Here is a 23,493-nt window from a genome sequence, read left to right as displayed (position 1 = left end):
AAAAAAAAAAAAAAAAAAAAAAATGCTCATTTTATTATTATGCATGTTCTTCTGTTCAGCCTTTCTTTAGGAAACTCAAAAGAAATAAATCAGACATGTACAACATGAACCTTGAAAATGACTCAAGCAGAAGGTAAAGCCTCATTTTTGCTTTAAAAGTAGAAAAGTGGACAAAACAGGGGAGCTGCTTCAAGTACAGGAAATGGCTCATTGCTCAACTCAGAGCTGAGATGGGTGAAATAGAGAACAGTAATGTCACAGGATGGAGATGAAGTTTAAGGAGGCAGAAGTTAGGGTAGTAAATTTCAGTGGGGATCAGGGTGCAGTGGTGGAAACTGACCAGAGAATATAGGATACATGACTCCCTATGGTGGTGTGTGTATAATTTAAAAATACAGATTCAACATTATAATTTTGCATTGTAAAATGAAAAACAAAAAACTAAAGTCTTCCCACAAACTTGAGAAACAACACTTAAACAATCTTCTTGACTGGTGGCAATACAAAGATGGTGACTCTCCAAGCAAGCAGGGGATGGGTTAGATTTTAACAACAGAAGAAAGCAGCGATGTTGAAATAATAACATACACTGTTCCTTTGTGGGTGCGTGCACGGGCACGGAGGGGCAGGTAAGGACTGCAAAATGGATGCTGAGCCAATACCGGCACAGCAGAATGCCAAGGACTTGGACAACAGATTGAAACAAACTAAACAGCATTCAATAAGGATTTGTTCATTGGGCTCACTTGTTTCATAAATTTTTGCTGAACTAATTTTATTAGCCGTCACTCCCACATTTGAGTTGACTCAGCTCCCTTTACACATACACCCCCACCTCTGGGATCCCAATAAATCTTTAAGCAGAGCTCCTTCTCCCTTTGCCAAATCACCCTCCACCCCAGCAGCCACTGTGACCCAGCCACAGCTTGCCCAACACAAGAAAATTTTCTTAGGTACAAGAAAATTCATGAAGCCAGTCTACTAAACCCATCTTATACGACAGTCAAACAAACAAGGAAAATTCAACTGGATGATACTGACCGCAAATTTTAACAGCAACTTACCAACAGTGTGTGAGTACCACGTACCAAAAAGTCAATGCTGTGTTAACAGAAGTATTGTTTTTGGAACCAGGGAAATGAGAACCTCACCAAACACCAGCCTGGCAGAATACACCTGGTGTACTTTGTTACCACCAAACACCATGTTTCAAAAGAGACATTCACTACCTAGAGCATAGCCAGAGGAGGGTGATTAGGGCAATGAAAAAGCTAAAAGCCACATCTCATGGGAAGGAGGAAGAATACAGCTGTTAAGGGGAGGCTTCAAAGAGGTGAAAGGCTGTCCTCTCCAAGAGGGACTTAATTTTTCCCTTTACTGAACTCTTCCGATTTCAACTCAGGGTGTCCCCTTGGGCCCTTCGCTTCATCCCTGTCCTGATGGAAATGCTGTTGCTTCTGCCTGTCTAGCACCTGTCTCCTCCCTTTCTAGTAATGGCCTATAATTTCCCCTGCTCTGCGCAGTGTGGCTCTGGTGGGGCTGACTTTGGTCCTGGCCCAGCTGCAGGAAAGGATATGTGGCCCAGGCCTGGCCAATCTGAGCAAGGTTGAGGGACGGGCAGACAACCCAAGCTGGACCACCTGAGAGCCACTCTAAGTCAATCAGGACCTTCACTGGAGCCACTACAGGAAAAGCTTGCTCTAGAAGACTATCCGCTCCAGAAGACTATCACCTGCAGCTCCCAGGGATACCTCTGTCACTACCTGGGACGAGCCTGCCAGAGAATAAAGCCCACTCAGAGTCAAACAGGGCACTGAAAAGAGACATACTGTATTTGATGACTTGAGCTCCTGGATCCAGCCATGCCTGAATCTAGACCAATCCCCTGGACTTTTCAGTTATTTGAGCAATAAATTCTCTGTTGTGCTTAAGGCTGTTTGAGGTGAATTTCTGTCATTTACAACTGAAAGAATCCAACAAATACAACCATGAATGCTTATATGGCCAGGATGAACTAGACACCACAAAACATGTGTTTGGTGCTATTAAAGACATGGAAGATTGAGGCAATAACAAGGCAAAAGACATATGCCTGATGGTAGCAGCAAACTACTTACATCTAACAGTTTGCAATTCAATTTCCAGCTGGATGGCACAGAGATGAATGTTGTCATCTACGCACCAGAAATAACACAAAGTACCAATTCCCTTTTTCCCCTGCTTGATCTCCCAGGCCTTTGGTTCCCTTTCCTTCACTCCATGGGACAGAGAGGTCAGAGGCCTTAGGCCAACCCTACCCTTGGTCTTTTTTCCTTTGGATTAAGAATCGCTAAGTGCATATCCTCACCTTGCTCAGTTTTGAGGGAGGAAAGTGTAGTTCAATTATTCAAATAAAATATGCAGAAGAGACCAGGATAAATGTTTCAAAGACATGATTTCTTACCACCACTCTCCATTGGTAAAGCAAAAAATAGAAAGTGAAAAATCCTCTTACAATAACGCCAACAACTGGTTAAATTAACTTGTTGTACCAGAATTCTGTTCTAGCCACTGTCGTTTGAAATATTAAAGAGGAGTAGGGAAGGGCAATACTTTACACTTGAGATGTGTTCTAAAGGAGGAATTATAATAGCGTTTATTTCAAAATGATTGCATCTACAATTGAGACTACTGATTGTATAAGTAACAGTTTCTTTTTAAGTTAGTTTAAAAGATAGATTTTGTACAATTTGGTAGGTAAACCTCAGGTGGTTCGGAGAATAATCTTGAAACCATAAGCTCTAACATGCCTCACGCTTTAAAGGGATCACAGGTGTGTAATTCTCACTTTCATACGATGTATTTTTGTCTAAATTGCTGCTTATTCGATTTTCCCCTCTGGGTTTACAAACAAAGCACAAGCTGCAAGCTGTCCTGGTCTGAGGTATTTGCACCATCTGATATGAATGATGGCCTATAGGGAAATAAACTGGGTTGGAAGCCAAGCATTGCAGGCATCCACTTGGTTGCAGCTTCGTTCCAGATCCCGATGCTCATCTTAACACTTTCGAAACTCACACAAACCACTCTGGGCTCCTTAGCTACAATCAAACGTGTAAATTACTTTACCACTCTCCTAGGAGACTTTAATTCTTTGCCTCTCTCACCAATTCGTGTAGTAAGGAGGGAGGATTACTGAGATGAAAGTCCTGAGCCTGCTGTTGTGGAAACTTACAGAACACATTCAGCTCAGAGAGGGCTGTCAGTTCCCTCCTGCCAATACCTGAAATGTTAGGTACTGGTGGATTACTGGGTGCTGCGCTAGTCAACTTTCAGCTGAACAGGGAAGTATTGCAGATGTCACTATTTGATATTTTCAATTATAAGACTGACTTTTATTCCGAAAGTTTCAGGTTGGGGTTTGGGTTTGGAGCATGAAGATACCACATGTCACTCCACAGTTGGGCTCTTAACCTGGTGCCTCCAGAGGATCTGCTACGAGTCCACGGATCGGCTTCGTGGGGTGTGTGTGTGGGGGTACGCATTGTGGACGGGACATGGAAGCTATGAGACTCCTGAAATTTTTGTGTGAGCGTTTTTTCTCAGGAGAGCATTGGATATTCAGCCTCCACCAAATTCTCAAATGGATCTGTAACCCATTTGATTAAGAACCACTTCTCTAGATGTATTTTATGAACATGAATTATGTTCTCCCTATCCATTGTGAGAGAGGTGTAACATTTATTTCACTAGTTAACAGTGATATTCAAATATGTGACAAGGAACAATATGGCAGAACTAAGTTTAGTGGAATATTTAAATAAACAGTCTTTTAAAGTTTCACTATTTTAACACATAAAGTAAGGAGACGGCAACTTTGATATTCACAGCAATCTGGCGTATCTAAGCTATTTATCTCCACTCATCTGGCCTGGTCGAGGACACAGTGCTTATACCTCACGAGAAGAAATGACCTGGAAAAAGGTCCCCACAACTCTCTTGGTGGTGGCTCTTTTCTTTGGTTTTTTTTTTGAGACAGAGTCTCGCTCTGTCACCCAGGCTGAAGTGCAGTGGCGCGATCTTGGCTCACCACAACCTCCACCTCCCGGATTCAAGCAATTCTCCTGCCTCAGCCTCCAGAGTAGCTGGGATTACAGGTGTGCACCACCACACTCGGCTAATTTTTTTTTTGTATTTTTAGTAGAGACGGGGTTTTACCATGTTGGCCAGGCTGGTCTTGAACTCCTGACCTCAAGTGATCTGCTCGCCTTGGCTTCCCAAAGTGCTGAGATTACAGGCGTGAGCCACCATGCCTGGCTGGTTGGGGTTCTTTAACTGTAAAAGGCGACTAAGTGATCTGACTAGATCTTTCGGATCTCTGCAAAGCTTGAAACAATTCCAAATCTCTCCCTTGTGTGAGTTATTGCAGTCCTTGATTTGTAAATGGAGGATTCGAGCACTTTTTTTCTATGAATTACTCAAATGTTTCCATCTGACACTAAATTATTTAAACGCTGTCCAGAAAAGAGCAAAAGCCTTCCTCCTGGCTTTCCCCAAAAAGAGCTAAAGTAGGAGGTGCAGAAGGCAGGGCCCTGGGTTATCCCAGGAGGGGGAAAATGCTATCCATGGAGTGATTCCTTTAACACAAAGACCAGACAACCAAGTGTCAGCCAGTCCCTGTCTCACTAGGCACTAAGAATGTCACCTCTGCGCCAGCTGGACCCAGTGCTGCCCCAAATGCTGGAGCTGGTCCCTGGAGAAGGGCACTTCGGCTTCAGTGGGGAGAAGTACAGGGAAGGGACTGAGTGGATGCAAGAAAAAGACGGGAGGGGAAGCTACTGCAGGAGGAGGGACAGCGAGGCTGGTGGCTCAGACAAGGATGGTGGTGGTGACCGAGGAACAGAGGCAGCAGGGTGGGCTCGAAAAATGTTTAGGGTATAAAATCAACAGGGTTTGGTGGTGGATTGGATATAGGTGGGAGAGGGAAAAAAGGCGGCCAAAAAGACTCCCAGGCTGCCGACTGGGTGGTGGTGCCAGACTTGTTGGCAAAGATCTTGGGTTTGCTGGAAGGAATGAGAAACTGGGGGTGGTTTTCTCTCATTTTCTCCTGGGGTCACTCTTGACAGAGAGGCAAAGTTTTCAAGTCAGTGGAGCCTGTTACTAAGCACTGAGCAGGACCCCACTGGTGGCGAGTGAGGGGAGACTGGCAGCTGTCGGCCTGGCTGCAGCCGGCTAGCAGAGGCTGGCCGGTCACAGGAGGGACTCTGCATTTCGTTCTAGGAGTTATGAATGCTATGGGAAGGCTGCAAGAGGAAAGCAGTGTAGTCTGGTGCCTGATGGAAGATCATGTACTACTTTGGAGAGGAGAGGCTGAAAGTGGAAGCAGGGAATGAATTAGGAGACTAGAGGGGTGGGTCCAGTCAAGAGATGATGGTGGCTTGGACAAGGGTGGTGACAATGAATACAGACAGAAGTGGGTGGAGCTGAGGTGTTTCGGTGGTCCCTATCCATTAGAAAATTCTCCCCATTCTAGGTGGGGAATTTCCTCCCATTCTAGGAAGAATCAAAGGTGACTCCTACGCTATGTTTAATATAGCCTCATTAAAAAAAAAAAATAAAGCCTCAAACACATAGGGAAGCAAAGAGAAAGCAACATAGCCCATATCCATATAACCATCACCCAGATGCAACAAATGAAAGCATTCTGCTGTAACTGTGCCACTTTCCTTTATAAAAAAAGAAAGAAAAAGTTAAAGATCAAATTGAAGCCTTCCTTGTGGTCTTCCCTAATGGTTCACAAACTTCCCATTTTAAGTGTAAAGGGGTCATGAGACCCCTTTACACTTAAAAATTACTGGAGACCCCCTAAGAGCTTTTGTTTATATGCATTCTAGCTACTCATATTTACCATATTGGAAATTAAAACTGAAAACATTTAAAGTATTTACTAATTTGTTAACAACCTATTGCATGTCAACATAAGTAAAATTTTTGTATCATTTCAAAACAAAACATTAAAAATTTTTTTCAGGCTGTGTGCAGTGGCTCACACCTGTAATCCCAGCACTTTGGAAGGCTGAGGCAGGAGGCTCACTTGAGGCCAGGAGTTTGAGAACAGCCTTGGCAAAATAGCGAGGCCTTGTCTCTACAAAAAATTAAATTTTTTTTTTCAAAACAAAAAAGTAACAAGAAGAATGGCAGTGATTAACATTTAAAAAAATCTCTTTAATGTCTGGCTTAATAGAAGATAGCTATATTCTCATATGTGCTTCTGTATTCACTTTGTGGCAATGTTATTTCAGTTGAAGTATATGAAGAAAATCCAGCTTCACACAGCTACGCAGAGAGAAATATTTTAAGTCTTTTTGGATAAGAATATTATTTGATACAAACAAAACCCAACAAGTGGATGGTTTCTTAAAAGCCAGTTGAAATGTGAAATCTGAAATCATAACAACGAGCTTTATGTACTCTGACATTTTAAAATCCATTGGTCTATCTTGCGCTTTGAATGAATCATTTGCCCAGGTGTGATTTTATAACATCAAGCATTGGTCATTTGGAAAATATCAGTTCAGTGAGTTATGCAGTTAGCCCAAATGTTGACATATTTCATTATCCACATTTGTTAATATCACCACCAATCTCATCAGAAAAGTTTTTTAAGTATCAGGAAGCTTTAAGTCAAGTATCAGGAGTTTTAAGTCAAGCTCACAGTGACTCACAAGCTCATTCAAGTTTTCCCAAAATGCCAGGCAGTGGCTCACACCTGTAATCCCAGCACTTTGGGAGGCCGAGGTGGGTGGATCACCTGAGGTCAGGAGTTTGAGACCAGTCTGACCAACACAGTGAAACCCCGTCTCTACTAAAAATACAAAAAATTAGCGGGGCGTGGTGGTGGGCGCCTGTAATCCCAGCTACTTGGGAGGCTGAGGCAAGAGAATCGCTTGAACCCGGGGGCGGAGGCTGCAGTGAGCCTAGATTGTGCCATTGCACTCCAGCCTGGGCAACAAGAGCAAAACTCCGTATTAAAAAAATTAAAAAAAAAAACGTAAAAAAATAAAAAAAAGTTTCCCCAAAATCTGATTTCAATTCAAAGTTTAAATTTCATCATTGGCAACAAACATTGCCAGTTGTTTTCCTTGCAGCAATAGGCTCACTTTGCCCATTTTTGGGAAAATGTCTGCCAAATGCCCAAGTCTGAATAACCATAATTTGTCAACCTTTCAAGTAAAAATGGTGTCCAAGAAAAAAAACCAAACTGCTAGTTCAGCTCACAACTCAGACAACTGTGCAAGTGATTTTCCTAGAAGCAGCCATTGTACTTCGGTATGCAGCAGAAGTGCTTTATATGTACTTTTCACGTCCACACACAGAATATTTAAAGATCACATAAAGTTTAAACTTGAAAAACATTTTAATGCTCCAAAAAGGACATTCTTAAGTGCAATTGTTTTTTTTTTCTTTTTTCTTCTTTTTATTGTTTTTTATAGTATGTGACTCCTAGTCTAGTTTGGAGTCCCTGCCTTGATTTGTACTAAAGCACCAGCTTTCTATTATCACCGCAAATGTCAACACAGTGAAAAAAGGCAAATCACATCTTAGGAACGGGATGAAAATAGTTTTGACCTCACAGAGATCCTGAAAGGGTGTCACGGACCCTCAGGGATCCGGGGATCACCCTCTGTGAACTGTCACAGTAGTGCAAAGCTGGAGTGTATTTTTCTTGTCCATGTTTTTAAAAATTTTTATAAGAAAAGTATGTGCCCATAAGCAAGATATAACCATATTTCAGGTGTTTTAAAAGTTCTACATACCTAGTAATATTCTATACTTATTGTTCTATAACTTGCTTTTTTTACTCGTCTTTAAATTTTTTCATAGACAAAAATTAGGCTGGGTGTGGTGGCTCATGCCTCTAACCCCAGCACTTTGGGAAAGTGAGGTGGGAGGATCGCTTGAGCCCAAGAGTTCGAGACCAGACTGGGCAATACACTGAGACCTCGTTTCCACAAAAAATAAAAAATTAGCCAGGTGTGGAGGCATGTGCCTATAGTCCCAGCTACTGGGGAGGCTAAAGTGGGAGGATCACTTGAGCCTGGGAGGCTGAGGCTACAAACAGCCATGATAGTGCCACTGCACTACAGCCTGGGTGACAGAGTGATACCCTGTCTCATAAAAAATGTATATATTTATCATATACAACATGTTTTGAAATGTGTGCATTGTGGCATGGCTAAATTGAACTAATTAACATATGTACTGCCCTACATACTTATTTTTGTGATGAGAACACTTAAAATCTACTCTCTTAGCAATTTTCAAGAATGCAATATATTGTTATTAACTATAGTCAACTATAGTCACCATTCAACTTTAAATATTTGAGGGTTATCCAATTTAATACATGTAAATCTGGGTTATTCATTTTAATGGCTATATAGTATTCCATTGTGTGGCTAGAATTCTTATTTGTCCATTTCCAAATTGATGAACAGTCCGATTGTTTCTAATTTTCCTCTTTTATAAACAATGCTTCAACAAATGTCCTTGTACATGTCTCCTTGGGCAGTGGGTAAGAGCACATCATTAGTGTCTATATTTAGATATGGGCCTCCTGGGTCATAGAACATGCATTGCTTCAGTTTCACCATCTCAAATTGCTTTCCAAGGTGACTGTACCAATTAATAGTCTGTAGTTTACATCTTGCAGCATAGACCACTACCTAATAACCAATCTGATTTCTTCTTCTTCCTAGGCACTTAGTTATACTGTTTCCCATCATCCCTTGCAGTTCCACATGGCCCTGTGCTTGAGTTTTAGCCAAAGGAATGTGAATGAAAGTAAAGTACACAACTTCCATGCCTTTCCCATAAAGCCTTCCCACAAATAATGTTTTGTACTTTCCTGGTACACCAGCGGGATGTCTACATCCAGGGTAGCCTTGGAAGTTGCACACTGAAGATGGTAAGGCCACTGGTAGCCCAGGTATCTGGGTGAAGCCCCTAATGACCTGGACCGACAATGGGCTGTTATATGTGTACAAAATAACCTTCTGTGTTTAGCTAATGAAATTTGGGTTTTGTTTGTCACAGCAGTTAGCCTACCTTAACTAATATATCTTCTCGTGAGTGATACATGACACTTACCTCTGTTTCATAACCTTACCAACACTTAGAATTATGCTTTAAAATTGTTGCCATCTGTCAGTCTGAATTTGTTTGAATTTGCTTTACTTTTTCAGATTGCTAGTGAAGTTGAGCCATCATTTAGCCCATTTATTAGCTTTCTCCTCTGCACATTATTTGTTTACATTGTAGAATACCATACTACTATAGAAATATATAAAACTACTATAAATGATGAAGGGAATCAACTTAAAGGGATACAGTGAAGTAAGTCACCTGGATTTAAAATATTTTTTGGTTATTCTGGTACTATGTTGCAAATCCCTTCTCTTTGTAATGAAAAGAGATTTACAAACCCAGAAGCTACACAACGATGGTACCTGCTATCTCATCAAACAAGCGCTCAACTAAGATGGAAACTTGAATCCAATCAATTATTTAAATGGCTGACTCTCTAAGGACTCTCTTAGGATTAAGCTTTTGTATTAGTTATATATTGCTAAATAACAAGTAATTCAAAAACTTGGTAACTTAAAAACCAATAAACTTCTATTATCTCTCACAGTTTCTGTGGGTCAGCAATTCAGAAGCAGCTTTAACTGGGTGGGTCTGGCTCAAAGCCTCTCATAAAGTTTCAGTCAAGATGTTGGCCAGGGCTGCAGTCATCTGAGAGCTTGACTAGGGCAGAAGATCTGCTTCCAAGACATGATTCAAAAATCTTTCCCATTCTGTAGCTCGTCTCTTAGCTTTGTTTAGATAAACTTCTTGTCATAAGAGGTTTTGCTTTTGCATATAGTTGAATTATCAATTTATTTTAGGATTTATGATTTTTTTTTTTTTTTTGAGACGGAGTCTCGCTCTATTGCCCAGGCTGGAGTGCAGTGGCCGGATCTCAGCTCACTGCAAGCTCCGCCTCCCGGGTTTACGCCATTCTCCTGCCTCAGCCTCCCGAGTAGCTGGGACTACAGGCGCCCGCCACCTCGCCCGGCTAGTTTTTTGTATTTTTTAGTAGAGACGGGGTTTCACGGTGTTAGCCAGGATGGTCTCGATCTCCTGACCTCATGATCCACCCGTCTCGGCCTCCCAAAGTGCTGGGATTACAGGCTTGAGCCACCGCGCCCGGCCTACAGGATTTATGATTTTTATTTTTATTTTCTTACTTTAAGAAATCATTTCCTGTCTCAAGATCATAAAAGTGTTCTATTTTAAGTTTTATAGCTTTGCTTTTCATATTTAGGTCTTCATTCTCTCTAGAATTTATTCTTGTGTATGGTCTAAGAGAAAGAATTTTTTTTCCATACAGATGACCAATTGTCCTAACATTTTTTATTGAATAATCTATCCTTTCTGTTCCTGAGGTCTTTCTTCTTTTCCACTGGTCTATTTGTCTGCTTCTGTGCCAATATCACACAATTTTAATGACCTTAGATTTATGTTTTGAAATCTGGTAAGGCATTCCTTCCCCTCTTCTATTTAAAATGTGTCTTGGCTATTCTTGGCCCCTTACTACAGCATGTGAATTTTAGGATCAATTTCCCTGAAAAAGTCTCTTTGGGTTTGGATTGGCAGTCCACTGAATTTCTACATTAATTTGGGAAGAATATATCTTTACAACACTGAATCTTCCCATTCAAGAACATGCTGTGTCTCTCCTCATATTTGTCTTCTTTTATGTCCCTCAATAGAGCTTTAAAACTTTCTCCAGGCATGTCTAGCCCTTGCATTAGATTTATTCAACAGTTTTTGTTGCTACCGTGAATGCTTTTCTAAGAAATGATAACATTTACGAATTGTTTGCGGCTGCCGTAAAGGGGTACCTTCATTACTGCATATGGATCTTATATGTGGCAAACTTGCTTGAAAAATGGAAAACTCTAGTTCCACTCGCTTTGGGTTTTCTGTAGCACTTTTTTCTGCAAATAATAATCTCCATGATTCTTATTTCCTTTTCATGTCTGTTACATGGGGGCACAATTACAACGCTGAAGAGAGGGGGTGATAGTGGGGATCCTTAAAGTTCTTGACTTTAAATCTTTCCCCAATACATTACTTACGAGGTTTGTAGATTTATTTTCACATTACCCTTTATCAAGATAATAAAATTCGAGTGTATGCCTCATTGTCGAAGAGGTGCTTTTTCTGAGACGGAGTCTCACTCTGTCACCCAAGCTGGAGTGCAGTAGCATGATGTTGGCTCACTGCAACCTTCACCTCCCGGGTTCAAGCGATTCTCCTGCCTCAGTCTCCTAAGTAGCTGGGATTACAGGTGACCGACACCACACCCTAAGTTTTGTATTTTTAGTAGAGACAGGGTTTCACCATGTTGGCCAGGCTGGTCTCAAACTCCTGACCTCAGGTGATCCACCCGCCTCGGCCTCCCAAAATGCTGGGATTACGGGTGTGAGCCACCGTGCCTGGCCTTAAGAGGTACTTTTAAAATCATTAATGGATACTGAATTTTATCAAATGCTTTTCTATATCTATTGAGATGATCACACTGTTTTTCTTATTAATGTGGTAAAAATACATTAATAGATTTTATAGTAAATTTCCTTGTATTTGGTGGATAAACCACACCTGATCATGATGTTTTTTATACACATTGCTTGATTCATTTTCTTAGTATTTCACTTCATGTATTAAATATCAATATTCATAAGTGAATTTCCTCTGTAAGTTTTATGTTTTAGCATGCCTTGTTTGACTATGGTATCATGGGGTATTGGCCATCTGAAAGGAGTTGAGAGCTATCGCTCTTTATCTTTTATCTGAAACAGTTTAAGATAGGGATTATCTGTTAATCCCTTGCCCCTCTGTCAACAACAATGGAGTCACTGTACTCACCGGGCAAAATGCCAGCTCTGGCTAAATCTGCCTCTGCCAACTCTGAGGGTGCACCCATGCAGCTGAATGTGGCTGGAGAAAAACACACAGCCACGCTGACTGAACTCCCTTTAAATTAATGACCCTTAATGCTGTCCAACGATTGTCTAGAAATCCCTTGTCCATTCATTCCCTTTTTCTCCTAAAGGACTGCTTCGTACCTTCTCTCTCAAACCTCCAATAACTCCTCCCCATCCTCACTCTCAGCTAGTGACCATGCTTCACATTTTGCTGAGAAGGCAGAAGCAATCAAAAGGGAACATGGTGCCAGTGTGCCCTGTTTCCCTCTTGTTTTGATGGATGAGCTATCTGTGCTCCTCTCTAAGGTCACCTGCAATATATATGCTACAATCTACCTGTTCTCATGCATGCCAGGACTTTGCTTCTTGCATTGTCAGTTTTCCCCTGTCTACTAGATCATTCCCACCAGATACATAATTTCTCACATTAAAAAAACCCTCCCAACCCCATATCTCCACCCAACCACTGCTCTTATTTACAGTAGAACTCTTCAGAAGAACTGTTTAAACTCAGAATCTTCAGTTTCTGTCCTTCCCTTCTCTCTCGAGTCCGATTTGCCCAATTTTTGTGTCTTACACTCCATATAGACTGTTGGACATGGTCACCAATAACTTCCACATCCCCAAATCTAATGGTCAACTCTTAGTCCTGATGCTACTTGACCTTGTCTCATTATTAGCCTTTTGCTCATCTGATTACTTCCTCCTCCTTGAATCACCTTCCCGACTTCTATCTTAGTCAGTTTGGGTGGTTTTAACAAAATACCATAGACTGGGTGGCCTAAACAACAGAAATATATTTCTTGCAATTACTGGAGGCTAGGAAATCTGAGACCAGGGTGCCAGCAGGGTCAAGTTCTAGTGAGGGCCCTCCTCCTGGCTTGCAGATGGCCACCTTCTTGCTGTGAGCTCACATGGTGGTGGTGAGGAGAATCATCTCTTTTGTGTCTCTTCTTAGAAGGGCATTAATCCCATTCATCAGGACCCTACCGTTATGACCTAATCATCTCCCAAAGGCCCCACCTCCTAATGCCATCACCTTGAGATTAGGGCTTCAACATAGGACTTTGGGGGAACACTGACCCTTGGTTGCTTTTCCTGCTACTTCCGTGATGGCTTCTTCTCGTGCTCCTTGGCAGCACCTCCCCCTCATAATCTGGATCTCTTCATTTTCGGGGGTCTCCTCTTTGAACCTCATCTCTTTTCTGTCTGTACTTCTTCCTGTGATCTCGTCTCGTCTCAGGGTCTTTTAACCTCCACACATATACCAATGACTCCCACATTTCTGTCTCCAGCCCAGACCTCTCCCCTAACTTCTAGACTCACATATTCAACTGCCTACTTATCATTTCTACTTGGATACTGATATGATTTGGCTCTGTGTCCCCACCCAAATCTCATCTTGAATTGTACTCCCACAATTCCCACATGTTGTGGGAGGGACCTGGTGGGAGGTAACTGAATCATGGGGGCAGGTCTTTCCCACGCTGTTCTCGTGATAGGAAGTCTCACGAGATCTGATGGTTTTAAAAGCGGAGTTTTCCTGCACAAGCACTCCTCTCTTTGCCTGCTGCCATCCGCATAAGATGTGACTTGCTCCTCCTTGTCTTCCGCCATGATTGTGAGGCTTCCCCAGCCACGTGGAAATATAAGTCCAATTAAATCTCTTTTTTGTAAATTGCCCAGTCTCAGGCATGTCTTTATCAGTAGTGTGAAAACGGACCAATACAGATGCCTAACAGACACCTCGAAGTTAACAAAACTCTATCTTCCACCCCAAACTTGCTTTCCCACAATTTTCTCCATTGCAGTAAATGGTAATTCCATACTACCAGTTGTTTAAGCCTAAAATCTTGAAGTCATTCTTGATTTTTCTTTTTTCACAAATGTAATACTCACTCCACCATGAAATCCTGTTGTCTCTACCTTCGAAATTTACCCCAAATCTCACCATTCCACACTGTCTCCACTTGAACAACCCTTGTCTGAGTCATCATGCTCCAACTGCAGAAACTTCCTGATGGGTCATTCATTCTGCTTTGCCCCGTGGTTCCCTACAGTAAATATTCCATGCAGCCAATGGAGTGATTCTTTTCAAACATGATTCGGATGATATCATTCCCCTGCTCAAAACCCTCTCAGGGCTTCCCTTCTCACTCAGAATAAAAGTCAAATTATTTATTTATTTATTTATTTTTGAGATAATAAAGTCTCACTCTGTCGCCCAGGCTGGAGTGCGGTGGCACAATCTCAGCTCACTGCAACCTCCACCTCCCGGGTTCAGGTGATTCTCGTGCCTCAGCCTCCCGAACAGCTAGGATTACAGTTGCCTGCCACCACACCCGGTCAATTTTTGAATTTTTAGTAGAGACAGAGTTTCACCATGTTGGCCAGGCTGGTCTCAAACTCCTGACCTCAGGTGATCCACCGGCCTCGGCCTCCCAAAGTGCTAGGAGTACAGGCGTGAGCCACTGTGCCCGGCCCAAATTCTTTAACTTCCAAGATACATAAAGAAATCAATCTCTAAATGTTCCTTGGTCCTTCTCTGTAAAAGCATCTTGGACTAGGACTTTCTGGACTCATTCCATTTCTTTAAGGGTTACCGGTCTAATCAGGATTTAATTTTTTCTTAACACTGGTAACCTTTATCTAGAAAACAGCCCACTCTTCATATAGTAGTCCTTCCTTGTCTGGTTTTGCTTTCTATCATTGCAGTTACTAGTGGTCACCTGTGGTCTGAAAATACTACACACAATAAAATATTTTGAGAGAGAGCGAGGCCACATTCACATAATTTTTATTACAGTATATTGTTATAATTGTTCAATTTTATTATATTTCTTAATCTCTTACTTACAAACTTTCTCATATGTATCTATGTACAGGGAAAAAACATAGTATATATAAGGTTGCTACTATCTGTGGTTTCAGGCACCCATGGGGTCTGCAATGTATCGCCTGTGAATAAGGGGGACTCCTGTATTGTTCATTTGTCCCTCCTCCCTCCCCCCATCCCTCTCACCAACCCTGCCAGAAGTCTGCCTATTTACTAGTCTTTTCAAAAAATCAGCTTTTCACTTTGTCCATCTTTGCTGTCTGTTTTATAGCACATTAATTGCTGCTTGTACCCTTATTATTTCCTTTCTTCTATTTTCTTGAATACACTCTGTTGTTCTTTTCACAACTGTGAGTTTATTAATTTTTAAATCTTCCTTCTTTTCCAATATATACATGTAAGGATATAAATTTCACTTCAAACTCCACCTTAGCTGTAATCCCATACATTTTTATTTGGAATGTTTTTGCTGTCATTCAGTTCTAACTCTTTCGTAACTTCCGTTATAATTTCTTTTTTAATCCATGACATATTCAGAAGCAGGCTTGCTAAGTTTTCAAACATACATGGGAGGCATTAGCAATTGTTATTGCTCTCTAATTTTCTTGCATTTTGGCCAAAAAAAAATGTGGCACGCATAAAGTTGATCTTTCAGTATTTTTTGACATTTCCCTTATATTCTAATCTGTCACACCTTTTGAAAAATATATCTTGCGAAGCTGAAACAAGTAAGTATTTCCTATTGGTTCAGTGTAGAATTCTATGTAAGTGTACTTAATCAAATTTGTTTCTTACAGTGCTCCAATTTTCTTTGGCCTAATTATTTCTCTGCTTGATCTAACAGTATCTGAGAGAGGGGGGTTTAAAAACTCTCACTATGATTATGGATTTGTCAACTTCTCCTACAGTTAGGTCAAGTTTTGCTTTACATACTTTGAAGCTATGTTGTTAGTATTCTGCAGATTTAAAATTGTTGTATTTTTCTTGGTGAATTAGCCCTCTGTCATCTAGCAATACCATTCTGTATCCCTAAAATAATTTAAAAAATTTTTCAAAGTCTACTTGGTCTGATATTCATAGATCAATGTATTTTTGGTTAGTTTTGCTCAGTATATCTTGTCCCACTATATTACTTTCAACCTCTCAGTATCCTGTGTTTTAGGTTTTGTCCCTTACAAACGACATACACCTTTTAAAGTTTTTAAAAATAATTTCTATTATCTGGGCCAGGTACAGAGGCTCACGCCTGTAATCCCAGCACTTTGGGAGGCCAAGACGCGCAGATCACCTGAGGTAAGGAGTTTGAGACCAGCCTGGCCAACATGGCGAAACCCGTCTCTACTAAAAATACAAAAATTAGCCGGGCATGATGGTGCCTGTAATCCCAGCTACTCGGGAGGCTGAGGCAGGAGAAACTGCTTGAACTTGGGAGGCAGAGGTTGCAGTGAGCCAAGATCATGCCACTGCACTCCAGCCTGGGTGACAGAGCAAGATTCTATCTCAAAATAATAATAATTTCTACTATCTGGCGGATTTCAGCATTTATACTTGTTGTGACAGGTGGAGATACTCACCACTATGCTAATGAGGAAGACTCTTGCTGTGATTACTAATACTGTATAGTTTAGCAAGACTCTTACTGTGATTACTAATACTGTATAGTTGGATTTATTTGCATCTTATTTTGTACTTTATATTTACCACACTTTTTTCTTTACTTCCTACCCTCCCCAGCAGCCTTTTCCTCCCTTCAGCCAGATGATCAGATTTTCTTTATTCTGCTATCATTTTTAAAATTATATATTACAGAGGCCGGGCGTGGTGGCTTACGCCTATAATCTCAGCACTTTAGGAGGCCAAGGCGGGCAGATCATGAGGTCAGGAGATTGAGACCATCCTGGTTAACATGGTGAAAGTCCGTGTCTACTAAAAATACAAAAAATTAGCCAGGCGTGGTGGCATGCACCTATAGTCCCAGCTACTCGGGAGGCTGAGGCAGGAGAATCACTTGAACCTGAGAGGCAGAGGTTGTAGTGAGCCGAGATCGCACCACTGCACTCCAGCCTGGGTGACAGAGTGAGACTCCATCTCAAAAAAAAATTAAAATGAAAATAAAGTTATATATGCCACATATATTAATGGTAATGCTTAAACACAAACTCTTATCTTAAAAGCTATGATAATACCTTCATCATCCTTCTTAATGAGATAAGGCCCTTAGAATGCTTTCACTACTGGCCAGGAGCTCACGCCTGTAATCCCAGCATTTCGGGAGGCCGAGGCAGGTGGATCACTTGACGTCAGGAGTTCAAGACCAGCCTGGCATGGTGAAACCCCATCTCTACTTAAAATACAAAAATTAACCAGGTATGGTAGCACACACCTGTAATCCCAGCTACTCCGGAGGCTGAGGCAGGAGAATCGCTGGAACCCAGGAGGTGGGGTCTGCAGTGAGCTGAGATCATGTCACTGCACTCCAGCCTGGGCAACAGAGCAAGACTATCTCAAAAAAAACCAAAAAAACAAAAAAACACTTTCACTCCAGTCTCTTCCTATTCTTCTGTCATATTATTAATTTTCTAGTACTTAATTATATCTTTTTTAACTCTCTCCCAAATTCCTCTTTATTATTGTTACTATTTGTTCCATACTCCATGTTTTATTTATTCCATTTTTCTCATTTTAAATTCCATGGCCATTAAATAACAGTATTTACTGTCCCAGTCTCTTAGTTATTTGCTTTATTATACCAAATAATCTGTCGTTACAGTGAACACTGCCTTGACCATTGTTTTTCCTTCTGATCCATATTCTCTTATCACTTCATACTTAATACTGTTATCAAGGAGCCTTCAAACAGCTGTTAGTGAAAAAAAATGCACAAAGTTCATATTTCTTACCTGAGCCAAAACAACCTAAAATTTTCTTTTTTTAAAGGCAACAAATGTTTAATGATACTTCCTAGAGTATATATTTACAAAAGCAAATCTGCAAAAGGACCTTTTTGTAACCACAACTCTTTCATTCTTTGCATTAAAGATCCAAATAATATTTAGCAGCAAGTATATTTGGCAAATGACTAATAGGAAAAGTTCTTCTCTTTCACAGATACAGGAAAAGGAATTCATTAAGATGTTAGCTTAATAATTAATATTTAATATTTAATAATTTAATTAATTTAATAATTTCAGCCTTTACTGAAATTATGTGAACCAACTATTGCCTCTAACGGAAGAATGACTGTAGGGAAAAGAGAGATCAGACTGTTACTGTGTCTATGTAGAAAGGGAAGACATAAGAAACTGCATTTTGATTTGTACCCTGAACAATTGTTTTGCCTTGAGATGCTGTTAATCCATAACTTTAGCCCCAGCCTTGTGCTCACAGAAACATGTGCTGTATGGAATCAAGGTTTAAGGGATGTAGGGCTGTGCAGGATGTGCCTTGTTAACAAAATGTTTACAGGCCAGTATGCTTGGTAAAAGTCATCGCCATTCTCCAGTCTCAATAAACCAGGGGCACAATGCACTGTGGAAAGCCGCAGGGACCTCTGCCCTGGAAAGCCGGGTATTGTCCAAGATTTCTCCTCACTGAGACAGCCTGAGATATGGCCTCACGGGACGGGAAAGACCTGACCATCCCCCAGCCCGACACCCGTGAAGGGTCTGCGCTGAGGAGGATTAGGAAAAGAGGAAGGCCTCCTGCAGTTGAGATAAGAGGAAGGCCTCTGTCTCCTGCCTGCCCCTGGGAACTGAATGTCTCGGTATAAAACCTGATTGTACATTTGTTCTATTCTGAGATAGGAGAAAAACCGCCCTGTGGCAGGAGGCGAGATAATGCTGGCGGCAATGCTGCTCTGTTACTCTTTACTCCACTGAGATGTTTGGGTGGAGAGCAGCATAAATCTGGCCTACGTGCACATCCAGGCATAGTACCTTCACCTGAACTTATTTGTGACACAGATTCCTTTGCTCACATGTTTTCCTGCTGACCTTCTCCCCACTATCACCCTGTTCTCCTGCCGCATTCCCCTTGCTGAGATAGTGAAAATAGTAATTAATAAATACTGAGGGAACTCAGAGACCAGTGCCGGTGCAGGTCCTCCGTATGCTGAGTGCTGGTCTCCTGGGCCCACTGTTCTTTCTCTATACTTTGTCTCTGTGTCTTATTTCTTTTCTCAGTCTCTCGTCCCACCTGAGGCGAAATACCCACAGGTGTGGCGGGGCAAGCCACACCTTCAAATGATGATTAGCTGGTTAGCTTGACATAGTTAACGCAAAATGATTTCTAACAAATGAAACCAATGTAAATTGATCTCAATTTAAAAAGCAAATCAGAAACAGAGTTCAGAGTTGTTACCAGCTGACACTAAAAAAACACCTCCTAAACATCTGCACATATCTACAGAAGGTGGGGAGATACAGCATAAACTTTAGAAACCATTCGTGCAGCTCATTCATTTTCTTTAAAATTGTGGTAAAATATACATAACATAAAAGTGCTCGTTCGTTTTTCCAGAGTAGTTAGGGGACCTGCCTAAGACTACTCAGAGAAGGTGATGAGGCCTTGAATGGGTTAGGGCTCTACAACTGTGCACACTAGTTGTGGGGGTGAATGGGTGCAATTCTGCACTTGTGGATGCATGACATTTACCCGGCAGAACTGTGCTGGGACTATCCTGGTTAGCCAGAAGAGCTTGACGACACAGGAAGGGAAAAAAGAGGGCAAACACGAGGGTTACTCCCCAACTACCCCCAAAATAAATACAACTAAAGGCTCACACAACGTTTTTTTAATCATTAAAATGTTGGGGAGGAAAGTCCAATCTCACAGATTTGCTTTCATGAGAAGACAATTCTTTCGCTTCTGAGGGAAGGCAAGCCTGGACAGATAGCTGGGTTATTAGGATGGCTCAGGCCCTGCAGTAAGTCTTCTACCAACAAGGACTTAAAGGTACCTTTCATGCCTTTGGCCACTGCTTGATGCAAAGGAAGGAAACTGATGAGATCTCTGTACTTAGGCTCTCTTGGCATCAATGGGGAGACGTATTTATGCTCAAGGAATGAGGAGCTGTAGCAGGACCTTCAGGAAAGGGCGCACCATGAGCCAGAGTACTCCTGCAAGGACCACGAGGCCTGGGCACAAACGTGTGGCCTCTATCAGTCATCACACCACCAAGAGCACCCACTATTTACTGCTGCCCAGTAGGTGCCAGACAAGGTAGTAGGCACTAATTTTTTCCTTAGAAACACTCAGTGGAAGCAAGTGTTATTATCCTCACTTTACAGATGGGGGCATGGACTCAGAAGGGATCAAGAGAGATCACACATGTCATTCAAGGCAGAGCAGAGGATTCAAACCCAAGTCTGACAAAAGAACCAAGCTTCATCAGCAATCCTTAAAGCCCCCTCCATCACAGTCATGAAGGGAAAGGTTTTTCAACTTGGATTTTAAAACACTTTATAGATGTAATTAGAATATACTCCAAGGAGGAAGCGGAAAAATGACCTCCATTTGCCTGCCTACTACTTCTCCCACTCTCAACGTGAACATCATCTCTTCCAGGACTCCTCTCCTGCTGCCACAAACTGGGTGAGGGGTCCTTCCTCAAAGCTCCCAAAATAAAGACCATCATCCTTCATGTGCAATCTCAAGCTCTGAACATTTAGTGTTTTCGTAAGTTTGCAGCAAGCTCTTTTCGCGGCAAAAGATGAGCCGAACTAATGTGAAACTCTTTTCAGCATTTACTGAAATTATGTGAATATTTATATTCTGATGTGGAAGTAATAACCTGTTTGATGAAGGGGTGCTGCCCAGATCTGGCTGCAGTTATTATGGCATATATAGTACGTTGTACGCATATTACCTTTCCAAAAGCCAAACATTTCTGATGGGCAAACCACAACTGGTCCAAAGGGTTTCAGATAATGGACTCTGAGGCCAGGTGCAGTGGCTCATGCCTGTAATCCCAGCACTTTTGGGAGGCCGTGGTGAGAGGATGACTTGAGGTCAGGAGGTCGAGACCAGCCTGACCAACGCAGTGAAACCCCGTCACTACTAAAAATGCAAAAATTAGCTGGGCGTGGTGGCGCACGCCTGTAGTCCCAGCTACAGGCGTGCTATTCTCCTGCTGAGGCAGGAGAATAGCTTGAACCCGAGAGGCAGAGGTTGCAGTGAGCTGAGATCGCACCACTGCACTCCAGCCTGGGTGACAGAGTGAGACCCTGTCTCAAAAACAACAACAACAAACAAAACAGATAAAGGACTTTGGACCTATACCCTATGCATAAATGTTACTGCACTACGATCATTTATTCTTTGTAATCCCAGCACTTTGTAGAGTGCCTTGCGTATAACAGATACACCACAAATATTTCCTGAGGAAACAAGGCTAAGAAATTAGCTAAGAAGAGAAAACGGTCAGTGCCTTGGAAATGACCATGGTTCCCAACTTGCAGGTCAGGCCTCTAACTGCTGAATGCGGTTACTTCGTTGACTTTGAAGGCCCTATAAATAGTTGCTGTTGATTGAGGGCAAGAAACATAGCTGCTGTCTTCACTAGGAATAAAAATAGTTCAGTGGTCTTACACTGATGGACCCACATATAATTTTGGCCCAGGAATACAAAGCATAGCAGGCATATTCATACCTCGGACCACATGGGCAGTGTCATAGGACCCTGTGAGTTTGGGAGCCTTTGGGTCTGACCTGCTACATGCAGTGACCTTTCTGGCCTCCACAATTTTCTCATCTGTAAAATAGCAACCAAAGTAGCCCCAAAGGGCCTTCCAGGTGGGTCTCTACCAAGGCAGCTCATGGGAGGGACGGTAGCTGTCTCCCCACACTGCAGAGTCCTGCGTAAACTTCAGGAGCTTCTTCACTCCTGTCTACTGTTCTCATTCAGTGTAGTCTATCCAACCGCCCCCCCCCCACCCCCCCACACCTATTTTCTCGTCCAAAAAAAGCAGAGTCAATGCAAAAACAGGCAGTTTGGACCCCGGGCACGGAGGAGGCTCATTCTCATCCTGAACAATGGCCAAAGAATTCTGTGAAAAGTAGCCGTACCAACAGTTAGGTCCCCTGAATCTTAAGGAGCACGGCGTGGTAATGGGGTGGTAATCACTAGCTAGCAAGGACTAGATTCAAATAGCAAACTCTTAATTGCAAGGTCTCGGGTCACAAGAGGGCCAGAGGCCTGGGAAGGAGAATGAGTGACACGAGAGGGCAGTTTCACGCGTTCCCTGTGGGGCGGTCCCTCCTTACCTGGTAACACAGGATGGTTTGCTGCACCAGCCGCGCGTACCCGTCCAAGCGGACCCCGGAATTGCTCCTGCTCCGCATCTCCCAGACGCTCTCGGGCCGTAGTGCCCGATCTGCCGCGTGGGCGCGGGACGTCAGGGCTGAGGCCTCCAAACGGGTCTGGTTCCCGGACACTCACAGCCTTAGACAGTTCTCAGGATGGGACCGGGCAGGAGGAGGTCGAGACTTTTCTAAACGCTAGCCCCTAAGTCTGGTCGGAAAGCAAGCCAACCAGAGCTTCGCGCGGTGGGGAGGCGGGGACGGGGGCTGGAGCGACGAAGGTCCCACCTCGGCCAGGCCTGCTGGGCTCCCGACGCTCGAGGGAGCAGCGGGAAACCGGGTTTCGGGCGTGGGGCGAGGACGCCCCTGCCGAGCCCCTTTTACGTCCCGGCGGTCGCGAGGAGATCCCTCGGGCGGGAAAAAGACGCCCGCCCACCACAGCCGCCGGGTAGCCCGCCCAGGCCGCACTCAGCCCCGCCCCTGGCTCCGCCCCCGCCGCGGAGCGGAACCCTCCAAGTAGTGGCCTTAGGGGGAAGGAAAAGGGGACGGCCCGGGAGAGCGCTGCGAAATCAGCAACCGGCGGGAACCAGGTTGCCTCCCTGAGTCCCTTCTCTCCCCAGCCGGCTGCCAACCACAGCCTAGGCCAGAGAAACAAGCCCTTCCGTCACGGCCACCTGGGCGCCTTGGACCCGCCCTCCGGACCCGCCCCCGCCCCCGCCGCGGAGTGGAACCTTTGGAGCCCTGAGGGGCACAGGTAAGGAGGTGGCCCCGCCCCGCGCCCTGGAACGACCCCCTCCCCCAGGGCCCCGCCCACATCCCCGGCCCCGCCTCCGCCGCAGAGCGGAACCCTCAGAGTCGCGGCCTCGGGGGGGTTACGAAAAAGGAGGCGGCCCGCGGGAGTCTAGGGGAATCCGGCTCCGGGCGGGGAACGAGTTGGCTTCCCTGAGTGGTAGTGAGGAGCCCCCCGAGACGGGTGCCAATCCCACCCGAGGCCGGAGAAAGAGGGCCGCCCACCGCGGCCGCCTGGGCACCCCTCTGAGGGTCAAGATTGTAGTCCCGCCCCTGGCCCTGTCTCCGCCGCCTAGCGGAACTGGAGTAGCGGGACCCAGCCCGGAAGAAAAAGGGGGAAGGCCCGGAGAGGTGCCCCAGCGACACCTCTGGCGCCTGTGACCCCGCCCCTAGCCACCTGGGCGCCGCTTCCTCGGGCGGGTTCGCAGTTCATCTCCCACAGGTCTACAGCTTGAAACTTGGCATTCGTTATAATGTTTCGTGGCTGCTGATAACCCACAGTTCACAATCTTCGACCTGGTATTCATTATCCACCAATGTCTGGCCCACATAGGAATT

The 23,493-nt window shown here is 43.5% G+C and overlaps 1 protein-coding gene across 1 annotated transcript in view; it reads right to left on the bottom strand.

The window, feature by feature from the left end:
* The window catches only part of PHKA2 (phosphorylase kinase, alpha 2 (liver)), a 96,722-nt gene extending 73,490 nt beyond the window's left edge, over nucleotides 1-23,232 (bottom strand). The window contains exon 1 of the mRNA XM_011940214.1: nucleotides 22,111-23,232. Coding sequence (XP_011795604.1) covers nucleotides 22,111-22,188 — 78 coding nt within the window. The 5' untranslated portion in view covers nucleotides 22,189-23,232. The remainder of the gene's footprint in view (nucleotides 1-22,110) is intronic.
* Between the last annotated feature and the right edge of the window lie 261 nt (nucleotides 23,233-23,493).

This window comes from Colobus angolensis, unplaced genomic scaffold (genome assembly GCF_000951035.1).
Source record: "Colobus angolensis palliatus isolate OR3802 unplaced genomic scaffold, Cang.pa_1.0 Scaffold188, whole genome shotgun sequence".
In the NCBI taxonomy this organism is placed as follows: Eukaryota; Metazoa; Chordata; class Mammalia; order Primates; family Cercopithecidae; genus Colobus; species Colobus angolensis.
The sequence above is the reverse complement of the archived record's forward strand: the minus strand, read 5'-3'. Positions and strand labels throughout refer to the sequence as shown.